This window comes from Nomia melanderi, chromosome 11 (genome assembly GCF_051020985.1).
Source record: "Nomia melanderi isolate GNS246 chromosome 11, iyNomMela1, whole genome shotgun sequence".
NCBI classification, from domain to species: domain Eukaryota; kingdom Metazoa; phylum Arthropoda; class Insecta; order Hymenoptera; family Halictidae; genus Nomia; species Nomia melanderi.
Genome location: NC_135009.1, coordinates 6,359,912 through 6,386,253, shown reverse-complemented (window position 1 = coordinate 6,386,253; position 26,342 = coordinate 6,359,912). Strand labels below are relative to the sequence as shown.

At 34.3% G+C, this 26,342-nt stretch overlaps 1 protein-coding gene across 6 annotated transcripts; it reads left to right on the top strand.

Moving 5' to 3' along the window:
• The first annotated feature begins 1,129 nt into the window (after nt 1-1,129).
• Nucleotides 1,130-25,555, top strand: LOC116428839 (homeotic protein female sterile). 6 transcript variants are annotated; one of them, XM_076372018.1, is made up of 24 exons: nt 1,130-1,572; nt 3,207-3,494; nt 3,866-3,914; nt 4,479-4,520; nt 5,530-5,778; nt 5,866-6,060; nt 6,194-6,799; nt 7,139-7,213; nt 7,499-7,594; nt 7,671-7,772; nt 7,880-8,025; nt 8,107-8,257; nt 8,439-9,006; nt 9,335-9,493; nt 9,793-9,912; nt 10,028-10,177; nt 15,748-15,836; nt 16,129-16,246; nt 16,511-16,879; nt 16,970-17,521; nt 18,066-18,193; nt 18,297-18,446; nt 18,558-18,863; nt 19,970-25,555. In XM_076372018.1, the coding sequence occupies exons 2-24, from the start codon at nt 3,484-3,486 to the stop codon at nt 20,033-20,035; spliced, it is 4,497 nt and encodes a 1,498-aa protein (XP_076228133.1). In that variant the 5' UTR covers nt 1,130-1,572; nt 3,207-3,483; the 3' UTR covers nt 20,036-25,555. The 6 variants fall into 6 exon arrangements, with proteins under 6 accessions (XP_076228133.1, XP_076228131.1, XP_076228132.1 ...); XM_076372016.1 differs by having other exon boundaries at nt 18,048-18,193; XM_076372017.1 differs by lacking the exon at nt 3,207-3,494 and having other exon boundaries at nt 18,048-18,193.
• Nucleotides 25,556-26,342: the final 787 nt, after the last annotated feature.

Sequence of the window (26,342 nt, the reverse complement as noted above, 5' to 3'; positions counted from 1 at the left end):
TTTCGAATGATTGAATTATTAGTGTTACAAGTGATAAATGTAAAGTTGCGAAATTGACTACCGTAGTCAATGTCACAGGTTTACAGTATCTGCCTGATGCGTCAGCATTTACTTTGCGATATTGATTGGATTTTCTACATTAATTAGATCGTTTATATGAATGTGTTATTGCGTATTTTCGCAAAACATGATTGTTTTATGTTTTTAAATTGTATTCTCCAAAGTATCATAACACAACAAAGATCAATTATTCATGCCTCGCCATATTTGATATGTAACGGAACTTGCTCAGAGGTGATGACAACTCACACGTCATGTCAAGATCTCAATTCTACTCGCGCGCAATATTCGCCACGTGTCAATTACGTTTTTAATTATTACGCCATTTACGTTATTATTTCAACAATTTAGGAGGTAGTGATGAAAATAAACGTAATTATAGATTTTACGGTATCCCAAAATGCATTGCAGGTAGTTACAGAATCGTGGAATTGGACCAAGACTTGCGCGGTGATTAATAAATTTTAACCTTCTATTTCAAATAAGAAAATTAATAACTGTTTATATTCTAAAATGTTATGTTGCAACTTCTGAAATTATCTGTTATTAATAATTATATTTATAGATCATTATTTTTGTGATGTAAAAATGCATTATGGGTGGACATGGAACGATGGAAACTAACCATTAATTTTTGTGTTGGTTAAGAAAGTGTAGTCTCATTTTATGTATAAGAAACTGTAATTATTATACATCCCAATACCTGTATCCTTAATGTACCAATATTATCGTACTTAATAATAAAAAAAACTTACCTGAAAATAAAATTTATTGCGTTGTTACAATTCAATATGCTTTAAAAATGTGTGATGTGCATTAGATAACGAAATATCGGATATTTGTAGTCTACATATTTAGAAATTCCGTGAACAATTTCAGTAAAAAGTAACGGTAGTCACATAAATTGGTGAAATAATATTTTTTAACAGCAGAATATAAGTAAAGAGATAGAAATTAAAAAGAATTTTGGATTATACATAAACTATTTTTAAAGTTAGCGCTCCTCCGTTCGGGTCTGCTCGGTTAAGTTCGGTTGGCGGAGTACGAGGGGAATGGATAGGCAGGTCGTGTTCGAGGAACAACGGAATAGGACCATTCGGTACGTCGCGGAAGAATGCGTAGCCATTGTTGGTGCTGCGATCGTTAGTTTCTAGATCCGAGATCGTCATGGGCACGGGAAGCCATCCGATTGTACGAGACTCCAGGAAAATGTCGGTGGAGCTCGGCACGAGGCACTGATACGATATTAGTGTGAGAGATCGACGTCCGCATTCGTAAGTGTGAAACTAGTTGGTCGGGCCGCGTCCGCGTTCGTCGCGTATGCGAACCGAGCGCTCGCACGAGTGAGAGTGAGTGAGTGAGTGATACGGTGGGGCACACTCGGCGGCGGCCATAACACCGACCAACCAAACTAGCAAGCAGGGAGAAAGCGTAGTGCGAGTCGAGTGTTCAAGACGTAGTGGTAGTGTTTTTCAATAGAATTCCTGTGGAAAGTGGACTTCCATTAATGAGGTAAGTGATTACGAGTAATCTTGGACTTTGTGGGTCTGTTGATGATAAGTATCGCGCGTGGTGTGTGTCGTGGTGGTGCATAAGTGGCGGCTGTAGCAGCGGGCCCTTGGGAGCTTTCTTTCCCGAGCGGCCATACCGCCATGTTGAAACCTACGCCAAATCGAGTAACCGAAAAGGCGGCTCGGGTATTTCGCGCGCGCCAGAATTGTCCGATGTGAGAAACGTTGCGAATTCGGCGCTAGTCGAGCGCTCGACTAGATTCTCACACGGCGGCTTGCTCGTGTTTGTTGTGTGCGTCGGCTGGGTGCATCGGCTGGGCGCGGGTCTACTACCCTTCCCCTCGCCATCCTCTCCTACTTGTTCTCCTCCTCTTCCACTCTCGCATCTACCGCGTTTATTTCTTTCCCATCGTCTCTCGTGAATCTCACCTTTCTCTGTTCCTACTTTGACGACTTTTAACCACCAAGCACCTGTTTAGCCCGCGATACTCTTATCTCTTGCCCTTGATACTCGGATCTCTACGAATAGAACGTCTCCACGGCATGGATTGTTCTGGCAATACTCCTCTTCACCACGGTAGAAGCTCTTGCTTCCCATGCTCAAAATCTTATGGTCATCCACGAGATCAGTTCTGTTCTCTGTATTATCAATTTTGTATTTCAATAGTCAGCTCACTTTCTATACCAGTGTACCAGTTATTTGTGCTACTTTTGTCAAACTTTCCATTTTGGCTTACACTGGTCTTGAATAAAACAGGGTATGCACACTGAATCTTGTACACAATTTCTGATATGATTATGCATCAAAAGTGTTACACTTTGAACGACCACTTATGTTTTTAATACTTTTCACATTCACGTATATTATTCATACTCATTTTCTTGATATTTCATGTTCACGTTACAAGAAACTTTTGTACCAATTAACATTTCATATTTAAATTTTTTTTTAATGGAGTACAATATTGGACAACTGTTATTACAATGTATAGCAGTAAATATTTTCAATGAGACACATGTAAAAATATTAAGTACTTCATAATGGGTGTATATTTTTGAAATTATTATGTTATTTATGGAAACATAATTGTCCAAGAATGCAATGTAATATAAGAGGCAACACAATTATACTTCAGCTGTTTCTGTTATATTTTTCATGAATAATGTCAAAATTGTTTCTCTGTTTATGCCTGATACAGAAAACATTTTCCAGAGATATTCAAACAATGATAAATGTCAAGATTGATATACGCATACTGTATTTCTTGTATAAAATGTAGTTTTCACTTGTGATATTTTTGTAAATGAGTTGCTAAGAGGTCTTAAAGGAGCAATTTGAACTTATGCGTAATTTAGTAATGATTATACATACAGTATTATTTCGTGTACAGTGAAGTGGACAAAATTGTTATATGTTCAGCATGTATCTTATAAATTCAGTATTGCATGATATGTTAAATAAATTAAATATTTACAGCATATTTTTATATATATATATATATATAAAGTATTAAGTATTAAATATATATAAAAATATATACATAATTTGAGAATAAAACATTGTTTAACTTGCTCTAAAGCGATAAAACAATTTGGGGTTGTTACAATACGGGGTCCTGTTGTTATGTTATCCAGATGTTGCTAATGTCGCGAGTCTTGGCTGGAGGTACGGAGTCTCACAGCAGTGTACAGGGCTGACATTCAAAGTACTACCATTTGGTAGGCTTGAGTAGTGTTATGCCTCCACGGCACCAATCTCCCTGGTTGCAGCGCAATCATCTTGGCAAGCAATTAGTGAGCTACCATGCTCAGTTCAGAATATATCCTTGCCATCTCAATTGTTGATGAAGCCTCATAGCGTCAAGCATCAACGTAAGGCAGTTACCTGCTGCATAGCATTTATGTACCATATATGTCGGAAAGGTAGGTGAAGCTCATTATCGTGGACTCAATGAGCCTTATATTATACAATAAACCTAGTTATTTTATAAAATGTGTAAGCGAAGCTTAGTAAGTATATCGGTTGAATATTAACATGACACGTGTAGTGAAACCAACAGTTTTAAGAATGAAAGGAAAAATCATTATTAATCCTAAGAAAATAATTATAAATACATCACATTATAAGCTTATAATTGTGGCGTTAATGTAGGGCAAGTTATGTACATGATCCTTTATAATTAAGATGTTTGTTTACCCAAATATGCGAGTCAAATTCTGTACTGAATAGTACTTCTATTTCTTTAATATTTATGTATGAAGTTTCCTTACGCGTTCATTTTTTTCTGTTGCAGAAACGAAGCCAAGATGCAGCAGGTGGACACTATCTCGCAAAATAATTCGGTAAGTAATCAATTGGGTTTTATAACATAATTTTAAGTGCAGCTTGCTTATTAATCTACTAATGCTATATATAAAAGCTGCATTCAATTAAATATTTTTCCTTTGTATGATTCTCATGTAGCAGATATACATGTTAAACAGCATACAGAGATATATTATTTTCCTATTTCTTTGAGATGAAATTCCTTTATATACTAAAAATATTTTGTTATTTATTTCTACAAATATTTTATGTTGTAGTGATTTTGCATAGTATTCATACACAAATTTTTTTCAGTCAAAGTTTTGTATTTTTCAAAAGCACAAATTTTGTTAAGTCACAAATTCTTTATGCTTTTTAAATTAGATACATTATTTTTATCTACATTTTATTCTATCAATGCTTTACTGTATTTTATGTTCGCTATCTATGGCTAAACTATTTATACTATTTAAAGAAAAACTAAGATACATGAAACCACCATTGTGTATGTCCTTACTCCTGGTATTATGCTGAGCACAATTTTTTTTTTTAATGTAATAAAACTGAGCGATGTTTGATTGAATGGTATGTATGAATTACAGTTAGATGTGGAGGAGCGAGAAAGGCTGTGTAATATACCGAAGGTGAGATTCCTTGTTGAGTATTGTTTCAACTAGGATATATATGATAAAAATATAAAATGGCAGCTCCAAACTTGTGTTAAGAGCAACTTGTAATTTTGCTTCTACATTTTTACTAAATTTTAGAAGAACAAAGTTTTAATTAATAATTTTTGTTTTTGCACTTTTTTTTTTGAAGCAAGGTACTTTTTGCTCAATATTGTTTAATTGGTTATGAAATATATGATGTGTAAATGTTTAAAGCTTGTAAGTCGTTTCATACAATCTTAATATTTTATAGATTGTTTTTGTTGTTTAATTTATTATATAATTACTGACAATCGAAAATTAGTATCTGATATTACATACCATTTATTTTTATTATTTATTATTTATTATTTGCATGACGTATGAAATGACTTCGAGTTGCCATTACATTTCAGTTGGAAATATTTTTGTGATACATATACATTTTGATTACATATTTAATTAAATTTCTATCAAGAGGAAATTCTAAATTGCTTGCCTGTGGTTATGGAATCTAAATATTTAGCAGCCTAATTTGCTCGTTGCATGAATGGGTTTATCTAACATTATAGTGCATGAAATTCTACTAAAATTATTTGATCTGTATGCTAGAATAAAATGATTAATGATGTACTATATTCTTCTAAGAAGTAAATATTGTATATCCTTTTATTTGAGCTATATTTAAAGTATTTATGTCAGAACTTTTAGAATTTTTTTCTGCAGAAGTGATAATGCATATTTACACTTTTAAAAGTGAAACTTTCATTGAAATTTATAATACAATGTTTAAGCATGAATTACATAATAGAATTATTTATAATTTAAATTTTTAGTATTGATTTTAATTAAAAAACAAGGTAGTGGTTTGACTTTGTGCTTTGTAAGGATAAATACTACTTTCAATTTTGAATTTAATATTACAAAATAACAGTAGTAATAGTACTAACTGAATAAGTAAGGTTATATTGATATAAAATGTATAAATAAATAATGGATAATGCAGACAAGTGCACCTGGTAAGACATCGACTACACCAGCGGCTCCTCCAAAGGAACCACCACCACGTGATGAACCACCCGTGGAACCAGTGAATGGTGTGGTCCAACCACCTGTTGTGCCACCACCTAATCGCCCAGGTCGTGTTACCAATCAACTACAGTTTTTGCAAAAAGGTGTGCTCAAACCAGTATGGAAGCATCAATTCGCGTGGCCTTTTCAACAACCTGTAGATGCCAAGAAACTCAATTTACCAGTACGTTCATACTAAACTTAAAGCTAAAGAAATACAGGGAAACAGATTTAATCTTAAAAACTAATTGAATTTTTCTATATTTATTAGGATTATCACAAAATTATAAAACAACCAATGGATTTGGGCACAATCAAAAAAAGATTAGAAAATACGTATTACTGGAGTGGGAAAGAATGTATTCAAGATTTCAATACCATGTTCACGAATTGCTATGTTTACAACAAACCTGGGGAAGATGTTGTGGTTATGGCACAAGCACTCGAAAAATTATTTCTTACGAAGGTCAGCGACTTTTATGAAAGTCACCCATAACATTTTATTTACAACAAGATAATACATATTTCCATTATGTGGTTACATATACACATCCGAAATGTCTGATAGTAAAGTGCAAACATTAAAACAACCATTGTAGGTTGCACAAATGCCAAAGGACGAGGTGGAACTCGAAGTTCCTGTCTCAAAGGGACCCAAAGGCAAAAAAACTGGCAGAGTTGGAGCACCAGTGGGTGGTGTAGCAGGCGGTGCAGGAGGCACAGGTCGAGGTCGACCTTCGTCTGGTGCAGCTGCAGTTACTTCCAGTGTACCGAATAGCCTAACGCCTTCAGCTACATCGGCTGGAACGACAGGCGTTATTCCCATGCCTCCACTTGGTACTCAGGCACCTGCATCTGTACCTGGGAGCACGAACACGACTACTATTGCTCCTCCATCAAGCATGGGAGTCACTCCCATGGCAACTCACAATTCTCTGCCTCAGCAAGTGGTCCCTCCAACTAGTGGATACCATGCGCAACCAGCAATGGATCCGCAAGCAGCCTCTGCTGTACCCCCTCCTCCACAAGTTCCCACTGCACCCACAGTAATGCCTCCATCACAACCTGCAAAACTTAAAAAGGGAGTGAAGAGAAAGGCTGATACTACAACTCCTACTGCAAATTCTTTTGAACCTATATATAAACTGGATCCTAAAAATGCCAAAATACCTACGAGACGAGAATCTGGCAGACAAATAAAGAAGGTAATATGATGTTCTCATGCTTCACGAACTAATTATGTATTAAGTCTTTTAAATTTGTCAAACATTCATTGTGTGTGTTTTCGTACAATCTTCATGCTGAACACGCAACCTGTTCATCATTTAATCATTTTATACTTAAAAAAGGTATCAAAAAGACCATGTGATAGTAAATTGTACGTATAAAAGAGAATGTTTCGGTTTCTTTAAATCATTTTATATATAACGAAAAAAGAGATTTTAATAAGCATCGTGTATATTCAACTATTTTTGTTCCTTGCATGCTATGATCATATCAGCCATTAATACATTAACAAAGAGTTTGTAACGTGGCTGTTTCAGCCAACGAGGCAAGCGGAAGACGGCTTAGTGCCATTCCAGGCCAACATGCCCCTGATTGGGGCAATGGCCCAACAGGTACATTTATTACTACTCCTTCATGCTCCTTCCTTTCATTTGTGCTGTCTTATCATATTAAATGTCTGAAACTACCTCGCCGAGAAATTATCTAAATATTTTTTGTTAAGAAAGTGAAAATCACTTCCTATTAATATTTTTATTCTTTTAATATGACTTTGTGCATTATTCAAAGTAGGCTGCAATGTTAAAAATGCTTTTATAAACTGCTTTCTTTTTAAGTTGTGATATTTCAAACGCGCTATATGTTTTTGTAATTATTCTTATTTACATGTTGTTTTACAGCCTCAGCATACCACTGGAAAATCGAAGGAAAAACTTTCCGAAGCTTTGAAATCCTGTAATGAAATTTTGAAGGAACTATTTTCAAAGAAGCATTCGGTAATTATTACAACATATGAGAAAAATGTGAGATTACTGTGACAATTTTTGTAATCTATTTTTTTATAATATGTAGGGTTATGCGTGGCCCTTCTATAAACCAGTGGATGCAGAATTATTAGGTCTTCACGACTATCATGATATAATAAAAAAGCCAATGGATCTTGGTACGGTGAAGGTAATACTTCTAAGTTTTCAGTGTTATTATTATATATTTATAATAATTATTACTCGACTATACTGCATGAGATACTTATTCGTTTACTTTTCTTATCATTTTTATAGACGAAAATGGATAACCGTGAATACAAAACTGCACAAGAGTTTGCTAGTGACGTACGACTCATATTTACGAATTGTTATAAATACAATCCTCCTGATCACGATGTTGTTGCAATGGCTAGGAAACTTCAAGATGTTTTCGAAATGAGGTTCGTTTGTATAAACATCGCAAATAAAGTGTGTTTGTTTCGTTCTTTCTATTTTATGAAATCAAATTTTTAATAAATTAGGTACGCAAAAATTCCGGATGAACCAATGGGAGGCATGGTAGGCATGAAAGGCAGCAGTAGTAGTGCCAGTAGTTCGGGATCTGAAAGTTCTTCTGAGAGTGACGATTCAGACGCAGAACGCACCCAAAAATTGGTTGCTTTGCAGCAAGAGGTATGTATAATAAATATATATATATATATATATATATATATATATATATATATATATATATATATATATATATATATATATATATATATATATATAAAACATGAATAAAACATGATAATTGTGTATATTAATGTGTTTTATCATTATACATTTAATATATTAAAACTAATAACTTCTGCAGCTTAAAGCTATGCAAGAACAAATGAGGAAGCTAGTAGAAGAAAGTGGTAAAAAGAAGAGTAAAAAGAAGAAACCAGACAAGACAAAATCAAGGCCAATGAGCAATAAGAGTAGTAGCCTTGTTGCCAGTCATACTGGTGCCATGAAAGAACTAATGAAACCAAGTGGTGGAATTTCAAATGTTTCTGATAGTGTTGGTGCTAGTATAGCTAGTGTTGCAATGGGAGCAGGTGATTTGAAAATGCCTGGTGGCATAGGTGGTGATCTTCATCATCCTGCTATAACAGTAGGACCTAATAAAACTCATGCAGCAGGAAGTATGAGTCATCATCTGCCAACCGCGGCAAATCCTAAGACAAAAGGAAAAGGGAGAGGACCTGGAAAAGCTGCAACGGCAAATACTGCGAATAAAAGGCCAAAAGCAAACAGTAGATCGGCTGGAACTAAGAAAAAGAGTGCCAGTAGTCAACCACCTCCAATTACGTTTGATTCCGAGGATGAAGACAATGCTAAACCAATGTCTTATGACGAGAAGAGACAACTTAGCTTGGACATTAATAAATTACCTGGTAAGCTATAGCTATTATACACAATGTTAACCATTTAACTGCATGTTTTTCAAACGTGAAAATTAGTGAAATCGCAACTCTAGGCGAATTAGATTAATGTAGTGAACATTGTATAATGATACATTTCAACATTGCATGATTGATACTAACATAAACATTACGATTCGATGAAATATAAAAATTATTTGTTGAACGAACACGAAAACGAATGACTGAGAAAAGAAATTTAACTTGAATGACGAGTTAACTCGTTATGCTCAGTCAAAGGATTAAGAGTGAATATATGCTTGATTGTTTTTGATATATGCTGCTTATATTTATGTTATAGGGGACAAATTAGGGCGAGTCGTACATATAATACAATCTCGAGAACCTTCATTAAGGGACTCAAATCCAGATGAGATAGAAATTGACTTCGAAACGTTAAAACCATCCACACTGAGAGAATTAGAAAGCTATGTCGCCTCGTGTCTCAGAAAGAAACCACGTAAGATTAGACTTTTTTTACTTTTTATGTAATACATACTTTCATTGTTAGATATAAAAAAAAATCCATTAAATACTCATCACATTGTTTCATTTAAGACGTGCATTATTTTTTAATGAAAGTTGTATTATAACACAACTATTATACCGATATTAACGATATTAACGATAATACCATATTTATCCCATTTTTAAAAAAAAAATATATATATATATTGATTTTATTACTTAATAATCTTGAGAAATTGGAAATAAGAATTCATGCACATTCGTAATGTGGTTGAATTTGAATGTTCACAGATAAAAAGGTTAGCGGTAAATCTAAAGATGAACAAATGGCTGAGAAAAAACAGGAGCTAGAGAAAAGGTTACAGGATGTAACAGGGCAGTTAGGAAATGTTAAAAAAACTGCTAAGAAAGGTTAGTAATTTATCTTTACTTTGTGAAACAGAATTCTTAATACTTGAAAGTACCAGTGATGGCAATGATTGTTTGAAATGTCAGATTTTGCAATTATTTTAAATACTGTTTACAGAAGACAGTAGTAAGTCAGTTGACGTAGTTGGAACTGGAGGAGCCAGTGGGCCTTCACGATTGTCAGCATCAAGCAGTAGTAGCAGTGATAGCGACTCCAGCAGTAGTTCACTTTCTTCGAGCTCCAGTGATTCAAGCGACAGTGAAGCAGGTTAGATATGAACCTCATGTAACTGTTGCTATTATTAGACCCTTACTTGGGAACAATGAACTACTTATAAATAAGTAGTTTCCATGAAAATATGAACTAATTTTTCTGTGAGATTTAAAATTATGGGGTTATTTGCGACTGTTTTTCTTCTGAGGAATAGACATTCTTAGTGAAAGTCTTTCGTGACATTTGTTACTGCTAATTTGTTCTATAGAGCACAGATTTCTATTCACGTTTATGCTGTAAAATATTACGGAGACAATACAGTGCATTCAGTATATATTACTTTATTTCTTATTATACCCTCTTGTAATGTGACAGAATAGCTTATAAATTCTGTTTTTAATATATTCTTAGTAATATAACAATTCATTTGTACATTCATTAATTTCTCAGGTATGAGTGTTTATTTGAGACAAAAAAATCGTTATTCCAAGTAAAATATGAAAATCATAGACGTGAATCTTATAGTTTTTCCTTTTTTTTAAATAAAGTTATTCACCAATTCATGCGGGTATTTGCTACATAGAAATAAAAAAAAATAAAGTTAGTTCTATTTTGGTTTCGTTTCATTGCATAGAAGGAATGTTACTGTTTATGCATGTTTTTCTTTATGTATATCTTCAGTTGCTATACGATTACAGTTCTATTACATTTTTATGTTTGGATATCAATAATCTTCGGTCCTTTTCCAATATTATACGGTTTTATGTAATAAGAATTTGCGCGCTATAAACGGAAATATGCAAGTAAAATACAATTAATATTACAAGTGTAGTAATCGAATGGTTAAGTAAAAAATAATATTCCAGTATCGGATTTTAAGATCACGAATATCATTCCTTTGACTGTAACAAATTAAATATATTCTTGAAAAGAAATATTTATAAATGCTATCGAGATAGTAGTGCTTCGTGAAATAATAAAAATATAAAATTCTATGCCTCATGATTTGGTGATGACTTAAAATTTAAGAAATAATATGAACTCTGTGCCTAACCAATTTTGTATTGGCATTTTAAACAATCGAAAATACCGATGCAACAACAAGTATGCAGTGGTGAATAGATACAGAGATTTTTCAGACGGGGTTTGACTGCACAAATGCATCGCAAATATCTTCTTAAGCTGCTAAATCTTGCTTATTAATTGTATTTATTAGGACGGCGTTATTCGTGTAGCTTAAGTGCTGCGTTACATTAATGCAAGTACGAATGTCGTGTCAAGTTTCATCGTAAAGTTTGCAATAGATGATGGACGTTTAATCACCGTATACTTGTTTAAATTTACATGTATTTTTTTTAAGGAAAAGTAGCTTTAGAAGTGTCTCTAAATACGGAACTTGAAACTTGACACAATTTAAAGAATTTCTATTTAATTTACAAGACAATATGCAATGGTAAGAAAAAAAAGGTGAGCTAGTGGAGTGCAGACTGTGTTTAGAGGATACCATATGCCATGCCAGCTTGTTTCACAAATTATATTATTGATTAAAAATGATTACTTATATTTTCTCTTGCCCTGTCGGTGTTGACAATACATTCTGTTGCTCGAAAGTCAAGTATAGTTTGCTATTCAAGGTTACTGAATTTTTTCACTGCAGTCACCTGTTTTTATTGGAAATATATATATGTAATATGTATATGTATATATATATATATATAAATACAGGTACATTGAATCTGATTAAGTACACGAAGGAAAAAAATGGTAAGGTTAATTGACTTAACAGCAAAGAAAATTGCATCAATGTGTATAGAAAATACACGGTATAGGCAACAAAGACTGTAGTGTCAAATGTTGGTACCTTGGATTTATACATTGTAGCTTTTCCTGACAATTATATTGCCCTACATAACCCAAGCAACATCATGCAATATATTAACTCTTGCAAACTTAATATTTATTTACATTAATTGATAAGCAGAGCATTACTTGTATCACTGTGTTTTTTAAATTATTAAGTTTGTTTCCTCGCATTGGTTCATTCATGTCGTATCATTTATCAGAGTACAGAACAGTGATATTAATAAGCGTCATTATTATATTAAGTGTGAACATACACTTATTACCCAAGTGACGTGAGAACTGTGTTTAGGCTTCTGAACACTATAATTTATTTCCACGGACTAGAACTGTGCGGACTTAATGGTCAATACTTGAGAGGAACAAATTAGGCAGTGATATTATGATACACACGGAAAACAAATGCAGACAATGTGTATTGGTGGCTGGATTTGCAAGTCAGCAGTCTAAGGTTATTTATAATCCACAGCTTTCGCGTCAAAATAGTTAATTAGATACACTCTCGAGTTAATATCGTCTCCGCAAAACAATATTAGATTTTACATATTTCTTAAAAGCTCTTACCTGATATTACCTCATATACTATTTCCATTTCTTAACTAAGTTTAGTTTGACAAAAGCCAAAGAAGTGGTGCTTCCTTTAAAATGTCAATTATTAATATTTATCACCTCATAAATACGCTTTGGTATAATAGTATGCTGTATTATTTAGATAAAGCAGTGAAATTAAACTGCAGTTTTTAAATCTTCCTCTAAGTATGTGGGTTGATGTAAAAGTTGTTACAATACAGATGTAAATTGAGCGGAGAATGATGTGATATGTGATACAATCAACAATTTCCATTTATTTTTTATAAGGTTAATGACTTTGAGCATACAAGGTTTATGTTAACATATCAGAGAAAGAGAAAGGCAAGGGGAGTGTGTAGATAACACAGACAGAAAAGTGTACTTTTCATATTATTACTTGTTGTAAGTAAAAGAGAGAGAAGGGAATGGTAGATGAAACAGAAGCGAGAGCAGGTTGAGGAAATGGTCTACAATAGAAACAAGGCACCCTAGCCTCCAAACACATTGTTTGCACTCCGCTAAGCTTTGCTAATCGTCGTTTCATTGTTTTATATATACCACTAGTTCTTCATTGGTATCCATTGTCAGTTTTCTCATTTTTGGAAGTACGTAAACAAAAATTTGATAAACTCTTCGATTCTATTAAATCAATATCATTATGTCAATGAATTATATAGGTCGGTATAGTGCTACATACCCTACTATACAAATTATGTTAAATAATTACATTTGTTAAAAGTGGATCTGATCTTCTCGCAACAATATAATTTGGAAATATACATAAAACATACTGTTGATTCAAAGTATTCACGTTGTAAAAGCGTTTGAAATAATATTAATTTTAACCCGTCCTATTAAAACATTTTTAGAAAATCTTTTATACAAGTTTGAATGAGGTTAATTTTAGTGATATTTTGTTTTTATATTTCTATGTGTAAATGTCTGCTCCATGATAGCGTTTTTTGTTGAAATATCATGTAAATTTAGTTCTTATATATAGCAAAGTATATACATAAGAAGTTATGGACGTAACTGATATAAGATTCTAAGGTGCTTTTGAAAGCACTTTTTGCTTCAAGATGTTGTATAACATGAACATTAAAAAAAAGTGATCAAATTCACATCAGTACAATTTAATGGTATCATTAATCATACAGCCAGCAGCGTACTTACTGTTCCAGCAAAAGACGTAGAAAAATAAATTATTAACTGCTATTAATTTTATTAAAACAATAAAGTGAAAGAAGAAAGCTACAATTGGTCAAAAGAATGTTCATTGATTTATAAGGAAATTATAAGTATTAAAGTAGAAACAAGTGTTGATCAGAATAATTTATCATTTTATGTTTTCTAAAATATTGAAAGTGAATAAACGAATTTCCAAATAATTAGTTAGACTATGTGAGATCAAATTGATGGCGTGTGCTGAATTAGATAGAAACTACGTATTTATTAATACAATCACCATTAGCTTGTAACACAAGGTATAGGGCATTTTATAATAATATTAATATTGCCTTCCAAAATTTTTGTAGCATTTATTCCATATACATACAAGCACGCGTCTAAATTTTTTCGCATCTTTGTCCAGACTGGAACATCATTCTTCCTTCTAGATCGTTATACGCAAAAGCAGATTTAACGAACTTAATATTTCGTTGTGCTTTTTTGAGACGCTCTTTTATTTAAAAATAATTAATTATCTCTCCTCTCAAAAGCTGTATGTACGTTCTATCTGTTTTATGCGTATTACGAATTGCATAGCAACAGTACACAAGCATACGCGTTTTGTACATAGTGAAAACTAATATATCATAAAATATTAATAATAGATGTAAGTTATAAATGAAGGCGACACACAGAAGACTTTTTTAAATGCATACACAAAAGTAGATGAGTGATGTAAACAGAATATTAATTCTTTGAGGTCGTTCTAGAGTCGGGGTTGGCTCATTTGGTGGTCCAGTTAACTATATTATATAAATTAAGATACGCTGGAACTCCTACTCGATGTTTTTGTTAGCTCTTCACTATGTCTTCTTATAATCATTTCTTCTTGTACTGTACATTTTATAAATTTTAATCTATTATTGACCATTCCATTGCAAATATAAATTCATCGCGGGCATGTGTCAGGTTAAATATAGTATTCGAGTTGCTTCTTGTAACTGATATAATTAATACTATAGACACCGAGCAGGAGTATCTTGCCACCGATCTCAATGTTGTGCTGACTACGACTTGAATTTACGTTGCAAACTACTTGTATGAGTGTGACACTCTTGTATCATTCATGTTTAAGTTGAGTCCATATTGTACTATTTACGTGACTTTTATTTGCATTAATTCTATTATTATATTACATTAATTATATTATATTACATTACACTGTATGAAAATTAAAAAAAGGCAGTTTGATGATTTTTGTAGTCAACATTTTATAATCATCATTTTCGCCACTGTCACGATTATTATTGTAATAATCATTATTATTATTATTCTTATTATTCTTATTATTATTATTATTACTATTATTCTTATTATTCTTATTCTTATTAATATTAATATTATTATTATCTTTAGAGAAGGAAAAGTGCGTGCTCTCGCATACATATATATTGTTATGTATGTATGTGTGGCAGTTTCGCAACACGTGAGCGTGTATGTATGTGCGCGCGCGTGGTATGTATGTATGTATTTATGATGTGTATACATATATATATATGTATATATATATGTATATATGTATATATATATATGTATATGTGTATATGTATATATATATATGCACATGCAATTATTCATAAATGAATTGAATACAACTAACTTTATGTAGAATGAGAAAAGAATGAATTGTTCTGCGCATTAAAAATTTTTTAATATAAAAATCATTAAGATGAAAGTCCACAAAAAATCATACAATTGAGATATTTAAATTAACATTGTTGTACACAGTGATACAATTATAATATAAGCATATGAATAAAATCTATTAGAAAATATATGCTCGAAGTTTTTTAATTTTGTTTCTAATAATACTTAATATTTAGTTCGTGTCTTGGCAAACACAACACTCATGGCTGGTATCCTCTGCACACTGCATTTCACTATGTTTACATCGAAGTATCTCTTGTAATGAGAAATTGGTTGATTGCACATATTCACAGTTAGATGCATGTTACATTGAATTACAGGAAATTCTTCCAATCGTCCTCCAAGAAAGAAAACAAAGAAGAATCCGCCAAGCACAGGCCAACCTCCTACAACAACTACTGTAACACCGGTAAGATAATATGTAAACGACGGTCAAGGCATAGTAAGAACTATTGTATATATAATAACACTGTCCATTCATTGTATATTTTTTCATGTAATTGAAATAATTTCTTCCATAATCCTACAATTGATTCGTTTTGTGTTATAATAATTAAGGTTTCAATTATACAAGGTATTAAATCTATTTATATTTAAAGGTATACTGTGTTAATATCATAAAACTAACATTGAACATAACTAGTACAAACCATTTGGTATATAAGGAAGTAATTTGTATTAAGTAATAGTAAACTCTTTAGGCAACAACATTGAATCACACTGGAGGTCTTTTAATGAACAATCAACCCCCAACAAATTCTACGGGACCAATAACAAAACCAGCTGTAACTCAACCTAGCAATATATCTTCAGAACAAGGTTTGTAATAATCATAATAACTCTAATTATATAATATGTATAACTGATTATATTAACTAGGTGTTTATATTCAACACTGTTGAGTGTAAAAGTATTCAATAATTTCTTAATTTTGTGTTTAGCTTTATTCTGCGACGTATAAAAATATGTAATTTGAAAAGCACGTTGCATTATTTATTTATTTTTCAACTAAGATACAAGATTAAGTCTATATTGTAGTTTATATATATGTGTTATTAACTTTTATGTTAATATTTTCGTTAGGTGGTAATCAACAGTCCGTGGCAGTAGCAGCTGTTACAGCTGGTCAAGGAATGCCCGTAGCAAGTCACACATCTATGCCAGCACAACCGTCGCGACCCACAGCTATGGCTACGGCTGCACCTGTAAAAAAACCAACTCCTCCACCACCGACTACTTCTAATCCACCAACTCCATCGGTTTCTGTACCAACTCCACCTCCTAGTGTTACTCCTACAAACACAAATTCTATGGTACCTTCACCGGTTGTGCCTCAGCCACCACAGCCACCCACGTCCGTTAGTTCCTTTTCAAATGCAAATACGCCTGTACCGTCAGATGGAACAGCTTTAACTCAGCAATCAGATCTTTTACAACCGTATAATACTCTAGGTACATGTTTAAATTTAATTATTACTCGCTATTTTCGCATATAATGAATTAGGCGAGGAAGAGATCATACATGTTTTTTGTTTCCTTTAGCTCCTGTGCCTACTACGCAATCATTGGAACAAACGATGTCAATGAAAAAAGAACCGCATATACCAATGATTCAAGCACCACACACGACAACCAATAATAGTTTAAACTTAATGGCGGATGTAAAACCTCCAGTAAATATGATGCCTACAAGTATGGCATCCAATTTAAATTTGGGAAACATAACTATGGCCAATCTGAATATGAACTTACCGCAAGGATTAGCGACTCATATGTCGATGCACAATCAATTGGAAAACATGATAAATACCACTTCATCATTGACTAATATACCAAATTCACATAATGCTACAATGTCGCAACAGCATTCCAATGGATTTTCTAATATCAAGCGTGAGAATTCTCCGCCTAACATGTTAAATAATAATGGCATATCTGGACTCAACATGGGAATGAATATGGGAGCAATGAGTTCAATTTTTGACCCCTTACCTATCGTTTCCATGCCAATGCAAATATCTCAAATGCCAATAAAGAAAGAAGAGAAACCGTTACCCATTTCTCAACCGTCAATGACTCAAAAGCCGATGGATGGTACGTTTCATATTAACTTAAATTCAGTTTCATATTTTAGTTATCATAACTATAGTCTGTTCAATGAGCTGAGTCTATAGCTGCAAAAATATGATCGTGATATCCACAAGTGGGACAAAGTTGGATTTGCATCTTTATATAATTAAAACAAAGTACGCTGATTTTCTATCTATTCTCACTGACTCGTCTTGTCGAACGGATTTTAATGCTGTTGCCTTTTATTTTTAAATTTTTCAAATCGTTTGGTGTTGTAGGTCACATTTTTAACTTACTGTTACGTTCATATTAAAAGTTCACTAATTGCATAATAGAATCTGTCCTAAATGATATTACATTTTCATATAATAAACAGACTATGAAATATTTTTTTTTTATTACAAAGAATCAATAATTTATATTATTGAAGACATCAGCTTTATTAAGATTTACTCTTAATCATGCTTTATCGCACCTTTGTAAATGTGTTTATATTCTAAAACCTTGCATTAATTGCTTACTAATAAAATATATAATGCCGTTGCTCTAGCCGGAGCTCTATTTGCAGAAATGAGTACATTAGGAATGCCACCAATGGGAAATCATTCAGGTTCGCAACTCATGCCTGAAAAAAAGATGACGCCGCCTGACTCGAAAAATCCTGCATCAAATTTTGCCTCAGCCTTTAAGAATAAGGTAAGAAAATAAGTATTTAATATCCTAATCTTATTTTTAAGGATCTTTACTGTTAATTAAAACCTTGCTTTCATGACACAAAAATTTAATTTGTTATTTTTAGACTGTAGAACAAAATGTGAAAAATGCCTCATCGTGGTCATCTCTGGCCCAGGCATCCAGTCCGCAATCAGCAGCAGGAAGCAGCATGAAGAGTGCTGCTAGGGACTCATTCCAAGCATTCAAGAAGCAGGCCAAGGAAAAACAAGATAGGGTTAGTATAAATAGTGTTTTATTGTGCTTCATGATAAAGTCTAATGTGATAAACTCTGATATTATTTTTTGTTAACATATGGTAACGAATGTAAACTTTCTTTTTTAACAGCAAAGGGCTTTATTGGAACAACAAGAAATGCGTAGGCAACAGAAGGAACAGGCGGAAAGAGAACGTTTGCGACAAGAGAATGAAAGAAGAAGAGAAAGGGAGGAAGAAGACGCTCTAGACAAAGTTAGAAAAAATGTTGGCGATCAACAGGGGAATGTAATGTCTGCTACATCGAGGGCAGAAGAGGTTAAGGCCATTGTCGATACCGATAGCAGTAGTCCAAGTCATTCATCCAGTCAAGACAAGGCCGCGGCTGAAAGAGAACGTCAGAGGCTACGGGAGCAAGAACGACGGCGCCGCGAAGCGGTAAGTGTCATCATAACCTCATTCTTCGCAGGTCGTTTTGTTTGCGTTAATAACATGTTTCTTCGAATTAGCATTTTACTATAACTGTTACATAAAAGTTCCAGTAGAAGATAATCGATATATAGGTATAAAAATATTATTGAAAAAAAATGTTGACATTATTAAACGTATTATTGAAAATAATAATTAAAAAATTTGGAATAAACATTTCTTAATATATGAAAGGGTGTATATACAATCTATTTTCGCTAAAGTATAGATAAACCATAATCTTTTAAAGTATTGAATGTATCAAAGTGTCAAAACACCAAAATGCGTCTTTATGATACTTACATGGCACAAGAAGGATAAAGTCTTTCGCAGAGGTAAATTTGTGTTTATTATTAATTTAAAAAATATGATAGTCAGGTTTCGTTTTTTAAATGGAAATATGTACTTTTTATTGAGTCATTTATTATTACATTTAAGTTCCTGCTCGAATGTATTTTATTTCGATTTTTCCTATTATTATAGTTCTATATCAAAGACGAAATTAGATTTCCATATTTTTTAAATTAATAATATAAAAGGAAAGTTTGCTTCTGTCAAAAAATCGTTTCTCTTATACAGTGTAACTTCTATGTAAATATATTTTTATAGTTTCAATACTTTAACACAGGGATGTCAAACTGGGAGTTCGTGAACTCTCTAGGCTCTTTCCCCTCACGGTTCGATTGACAATAGTAACCCTTTCCATATCTACTTTTATCTATTTGTATCGAACACTATATAGAGCTGCTTCCACACAGTCTCAGGCGTCTCATAGAGTAGAGGTATTAGTGGAATCTTTGATCGAGAGTCACTAGTTTGAGATGAGGCAGTTTGACAGCCCTGCTGTAGGGTTTAATGGTCTAATCATACTTAAGGGCGATTTTAATGTACATACATACACGCATACGTACATACATACATACACGCATACGTACATACGTACATACACACATACACACATACACACATACACACATACATACAGGCACATGCATGTGTGCTGTGAATACATTTTTTTACTGGCTGCAGTCTCTGTGGGCGAATCCGCCAAGAATAGGATGTATTTATTATTTCAGATGGCTGGACAAATAGACATGAACATGCAAAGCGATTTGATGGCTGCTTTTGAAGAATCGTTATAATGTTATTTGCTGCTCTTTATGTACCTACTGAAACCGGGCAGGACTTGGATGAATGTTTGGCGCTGGAGGGTACCGCAGAAAAAAAACGTATTAACATATACGTCAGTCAATAATGGAACGAAACGATATATAATAATAATAATAATTTAAAAACAAAATACAAGAGAAAGGGGGAGAGAGCACACGGTAAACTGATATCAGGAAGTCGGTGTAATAGTTAATGGAAAAAAGAAATGGTGATGCGGGTTGGGACATTCCAACGGAGAATCCTAATTTCAATTGTTCGTGTAACACGGACAACTCAAAGAGACAGTTTAACAAATGACGCAGTACTAATTGTGTGTAATCGACGGACACCTAAGTGTGACCATGTAATTAGATAAAATACCTACACGACATTTTGAGAATGCTACACTGACTATTGTGTTACATTTTTCCGGTTTTCATAAGTTTGTACTTTATGTAAATTTGGAAACAAAAGAAAAAATATTACGCAGAAGATAAGTGAAAGCAAGAAAGCGAGCAAGAGAGACATAGAAACAGAGAGAGAAAGAGAGCGTGTGTGTGTGTGAGAAAATGTCGTATGCCTCCAATGAATGTGTGTAGCGCGCGCGCGCGCGAAAGTGAGTGTACGTGGGAATGAGTGAAAGTTGTGTACATTTAGTTAAGTTTTATATTTTTCCACATTCAGTCATTAATCGTTGGTAGGATTACATAGACAGTGTTTTTGCTAATAATACATATAATTATTAGCTATTACTAATAATTTCATTGCAGATTTCTTTCTCGATTATGAATATATGCTATTTGTAATCATGAAATAGATAGGCTTGTTAAGTCAATAATATAGAGAAAAAAATATACCTATTGCGAACATACACATTGGTGAATTTAATCGTAATCGATTATCACGATAGCCCGCGTATGACTATCAACTATCAGACTTACAGAGTCAGAGAGGGCCAATCGGTTGATATGAATTTAAAGAAAGGGAAAACAAAGGAAAAATATTTGTAAAATTCACCTTAGAGCAAAGTCGTCAATTATTACGAGTTAACAGTAAGGTGATTGTAGAATGATGTAGTTTTCGATCCTACCAACCATTAGATCAGTTCAGACGTATGTAATATACGTCTCTGAGAAGTTGGCCGACTACCCACAAATTAAAACTGTACAGGGACAAAAGTGCGATTGTTGTTCGCTCGCGATACTTAATCGAGTAGTTACAGCAACAGTGACGCTTTAGTTTCAACGCATTCTCGTTGTTTACCGAGTCGTATTACGAAGAGTACAAGTGAAACAACATGCGGTAACGTAAAATGTAACGACAGAAAATAACATTGGCGTATGTTTTCATGTCCGTGGTTTTCTTCTGTTCGCGGAATCCCATGTACATGACTTCTATTACTATATATTAGAAGGTTTCTTATAAAAGATTAGGTGGAATGAGTGGACGATTTCCCTTGCCTCTGTGCAGTTTTAGCTTGTACGTAGTCGGTAGGTGTTCAGAGACGTATGATACTTAAACTTTGGTATGCTTTAGTATCGTGGTATAGGAATACGTGACATGTTATCGGTCCGTAAATGAAAAATTGTCTAGACACGAATTATATCTATTTGTTCGACAAAGTAAGGTATCAAAAAAAATGGAAAAGGGATTTCATTAAGGCGATAATAAAACAAAGAGGAAAATTATTAATTAATAAATCTCAAGGCGTTGCGTATGTGCAACGATCGATTGAATTTTTATAAACGGAAAATAATCACATCGTTCTGCGAATATGAATGCCTTGAATAAAAAAAATCTTTGATCGGGAAAAAAGTACAAAAAACAATATTTAACCATAAATGAATTTGATGGCTAATTAAAGTTTGCATATATTTCGTAATACTACTATTACTACTACTACTACTACTACTACTACTACTACTACTACTACTACTACTACTACTACTACTACTACTACTACTACTACTACTACTACTACTACTACTACTCTACTACTACTACTACTACTACTACTACTCTACTACTACTACTACTACTACTCTACTACTACTACTACTACTACTACTACTATTACTACTACTACTACTACTACTACTACTACTACTACTACTACTACTACTACTACTACTCTACTACTCTACTACTCTACTACTACTACTCGCTATTATTAAATTGGGATTTATTTTTTTGTTTTTTTTCCGTAAGTCGTAATCGAATTCGTAGTAGTCGTGACAATAGTGGTCGTAGACGATACACAGGCACTTCTGATAACGAAAGTTATGCGAGGTACACTATTATTAATAATAATATTATTATTATTATGATTATTAAATTATTTCGTTACATGCAATTTTACGTTTTTAAGAGCCTCTTCGAACCTGCAAATGTTTTTCTTTAACGTAGCGTAATAATTCTGTTTCGGGTCAATGGAACGCGCTATGCTGGATGAGAATAAGTTTGCGGCGCTAAAGACAGGCTTCTGAGATTTTTTACCGTTACCTCAGTCGAGAACATTTAATACGTGAGTCACGAATGTGTGCGTGGAATTAGACCAAGTGCTTTGCAACTCTTGGAAAAGAAATGCAATCTGGTCCATACACTAATAACATTCATGTTATTCGGACGGTTATCAGGAACGAATTTGTTTTGTCTTAAGTAGATTCGTTTCATTTAAAAAGAAAACGACAAAGTGTGTGCGATATTTGATCGTAGATTGTAAATCCGTAGCGTTTAATTTTATTTATTCTGCGTTTTGTTTTTCAACACGATCTATCACGATGGTATCATGTCCACTCCGATTTTGGAAAGCTTTCCGAAAGGGTCACGTAAATCGGTGGAACGTTTTGAATTTACAGGCGCGCAGCGATTTTTGTACATTCATGAAAACCTCCAGTTATGATGAACGAAAAGATTTGTGAGCGTGGATTCACCTTATGCAAGGTTTGGGACGTTAACTCGAATTTTATTACTTAGTAGTATTTTATAATGTTAAGTGGTTTTAACATCAAAAGTTGAAAAACGACTATTCGGTGTATATCCGGAATAATGCACTGTAATGTCACACCTGCCCTAATTAATAAAAAAAAGGAAAAAACACGTGACAATTTATATTTGTAAGATTATTACTTTTTTAGTAATGCATACAAGCAGATTCCCTAAGTATATTCTAATTTCTTCGCTCGAAATGTTCTGCAATCCTATCAGCCTCATCGAATTTCAAAATTCAAGTGCATTTCTCACAGTGACTTTACTCGGTTCGTCATAAGAAAATGCTTTTCAGTACAAAGATCGCTGCGTAGTCCGGTCCAAAGTACCATGCAAAGCTGAACAAGATCGTTTGGTTCCTTTCCGCCGCGTAATTTCGACGGTATACGAGTATTTCCGCGGCGGATGCGACCAACAGCGAACAAAGAAAGAAGGGTAAAACCGTAAACGATTTCGTTAAAAGATCGGACGTATGCGTTCAAACGCCGAGCCACTCGCCGAAAGATCACCGTGTGTGTAACGCTGCAGTGTGTATAGAGAATGTTTCCTTCGATCCGTGGTTTAGATCCGATACAGTCGCCTCGTGTTTGTTCCTTGAGCGCTTTCTCCGAGCATATGGCGGAGCTTACGGTGCAAGAAATGATGCGTCAAGATAATTGCTGAACAGGAAAGTGTGGGATGCGTGTATCAAACACAGACGAAAACAGAAAAAACTAAGGAGAATAAGAAGAAGAAGATGAAAAAAAGCACGTCGTTAGTGTCCACGTTGTTTAGCATAATGTAATCATATGTGTGCGTGTGTAACGGTTGTAGTTATGTATAAATTGCAAATCGACAAAGGAACTAGAATTTCTAAGTGCAGAGCGTATCGATCGGTGGTAAAAAATATGGAAAAAGATGTTTTACGAATGATCGTGCGACGTATTCCCCGAATGGGTTCATACCGTGAGCTTTGTTTGCCACTGATTCAAATACTCCGGGAGGATATATGAGATCATTGCGGGGGATGATCGACACGGCTCACGGCATTCGTTGAGAAGTCACGGAGAACGAGGACGGATTGGTTCGCGCCGTTTATTCGCAATCCTGTTTTCGTTGTTAAGTGCATCGGAGATGATCGTTGATGACGATGAACTTTGTCGATGACCAAAGCGTCGACCCCTGTTCGCGAAATGGGGGTGGGACGCTCCCAGTTCTCACGTGTTGTGTGCGCTTTCATATCAATACGGTCTCGCACTCGGTGATCGTCGATAACTAATTCTAGCAATACACTAGACTATCCTGCGTCCCTTTTTTAATTTAATGCGCTGGGACAGCAACCGAGTCCCGTGCGCGCGGTGTTCGTTAATCAAAATTCAAGATTTCCGAGACGAATCTTGGTTCCGGACCTTTAGCAATCTATTCGACCGCGCGGCCAGCGCCCGCGGCTTAGCATGTACAATGATTTAGTCATCCGTATATTAATTGTTGTTGTATGCACTTAATGTGGTAGAACGATTTCTCTCGAAGAGATATTATCGGGAAACGGAAAGACCGTACGAGCTGCGGACGGGAAAGGGGAGCACGAGGAACGATCGATCGTGTTCTGTTTTGTTCTTGTATAATCGGGGAGCGTGTTCTTTCGGTGTGAAGCGGTGTTTCGAGGGCTAATGAGTTTTCTATTGTCTGTGGGTGCGATATGAAACACGCGTATCGTTTCGGTTTGGACGAGTTATCGATCGTCGTCGGTAATTGAACAAGATTATTTAGAGGGTGTGTATCGCCGTGTATTATATACGATTGCGGAATCGATGTAGCCGATATTCGAGCGCGGTACACGGGTCACCCTGTCATACGATTTTTATGTACAACGCGAAATATTGGCGAACATAGAGCAATCGGTATCGAAGACTCGGAGAATAGTATCGGAACGTTGTGTTCTAGGACGTATCATTTCTTTTTGCCACGAGTAATGTGGCCCACCGATCTTTCACAGCGATGATACACGTTTCTATGCAAGATCGACGCACAGTTAATTTGTATTCCTCGTCAGTTATTTTTCTGTTGATTTAATTAATACCCTTCGTGTCCTGAGTATTGTTGGAGACTTCGAACAATTCCACGTCCGGTTCGCGACAAAAGATTCAGGGAACTCTCTTAAAGTGTTTCCAATTAGACGTTTCGTTTCCCTTTCGCGCTGTACTGTTAGAATGACCAATCGCAAGTGTCTTCGAATCTTTCAAAGAATTTCCTCCGGATGCAAAGAAATGACGCCGCATTGAAGTTTAACAAGCTCAACAGTGACACGAATTCTAAAATTAAAAACAAGAAAAGAGAAAAAATATTGAAAAAAAGGTGAGGTAATCAAGGAGAGCGAGTTCGAGAGTGAGAAAGTGAAATATAATGAAAGATAGGGGTGCGAACGTGAGAATGAGAGTAAGAGAACCAGAGAGAGAGAGAGAGCGAGAGAGTGAGAGTGAGAGAGGGAGGGAGAGAAAGGGAGAGAGAGAGAGAGAGAGAGAGAGAGAAAGAGAGCGAGAGAGAGAGAGAGAGAGAGAGAGAGAGAGAGAGAGAGAAAGTGAGAGAGAGAGGAAAAGAGAGAAAGGAGAATACATGTGCTTAGGTATTATGATTGTATAATACGTGGTTTGTAATTGTACATACGAGAAGAAATCATTGGCAGCAATTTAAACAGAATACAGAATATCTATGTATAAAAAAAAGTAATAAGTACTAATACACACACCTCTATATATGTGATAAGGTTTGTAATATTTAAGGGAGGCCGATAGATTGTATAACCTACTAGATCTCAGTGTAAGTTACTAGGTAAAGACCTAAAATAATTCGTAAGTAATACCAAAATCACTCCGCTGTATCAAAAAATAATTTTTTATATAAGTTCCCACGGGCGCACATCATCTCCAATGGCACATGAGTTTTAGTAGACTTATTACGACTAACGATAGCGAGACATTAAGCTGGTTGTACATAAATAATAATGAAATGAAGAATAAATGGCTAAAAAATAAAGAAACGCTTGATGTTGTTAAGTAAGAGAGAACCGTTTACTGGGCCAACATTTGTTCGCACGTTTATCCTTGATTTCCATCGCACCATTACTCGTTCAAATGAAACCTTACATTTCATCCTGTGTTTTCGTCTGATCCACACTGTTGAAAAAGAAAATTTAAGAAAAAAAAGAAACTAACGATTACGGAACCTTGCACACAATTTTTCTACGTAAACGCATCTTGTATACGTAAGGTACATTTTAAGTCTTAGCATGATATATTTTTTAAATGAAATCATTGATCAAGATATAATCAATTT

Excerpts from the sequence above, each read along its gene's own strand:
- LOC116428839 (XM_076372016.1), top strand. Across the intron at positions 9,494-9,792 it reads GTGTCTCAGAAAGAAACCAC|ATAAAAAGGTTAGCGGTAAA; the intron begins GTAAGATTAGAC and ends GAATGTTCACAG. Across the intron at positions 10,178-15,747 it reads TTCAAGCGACAGTGAAGCAG|GAAATTCTTCCAATCGTCCT; the intron begins GTTAGATATGAA and ends ATTGAATTACAG.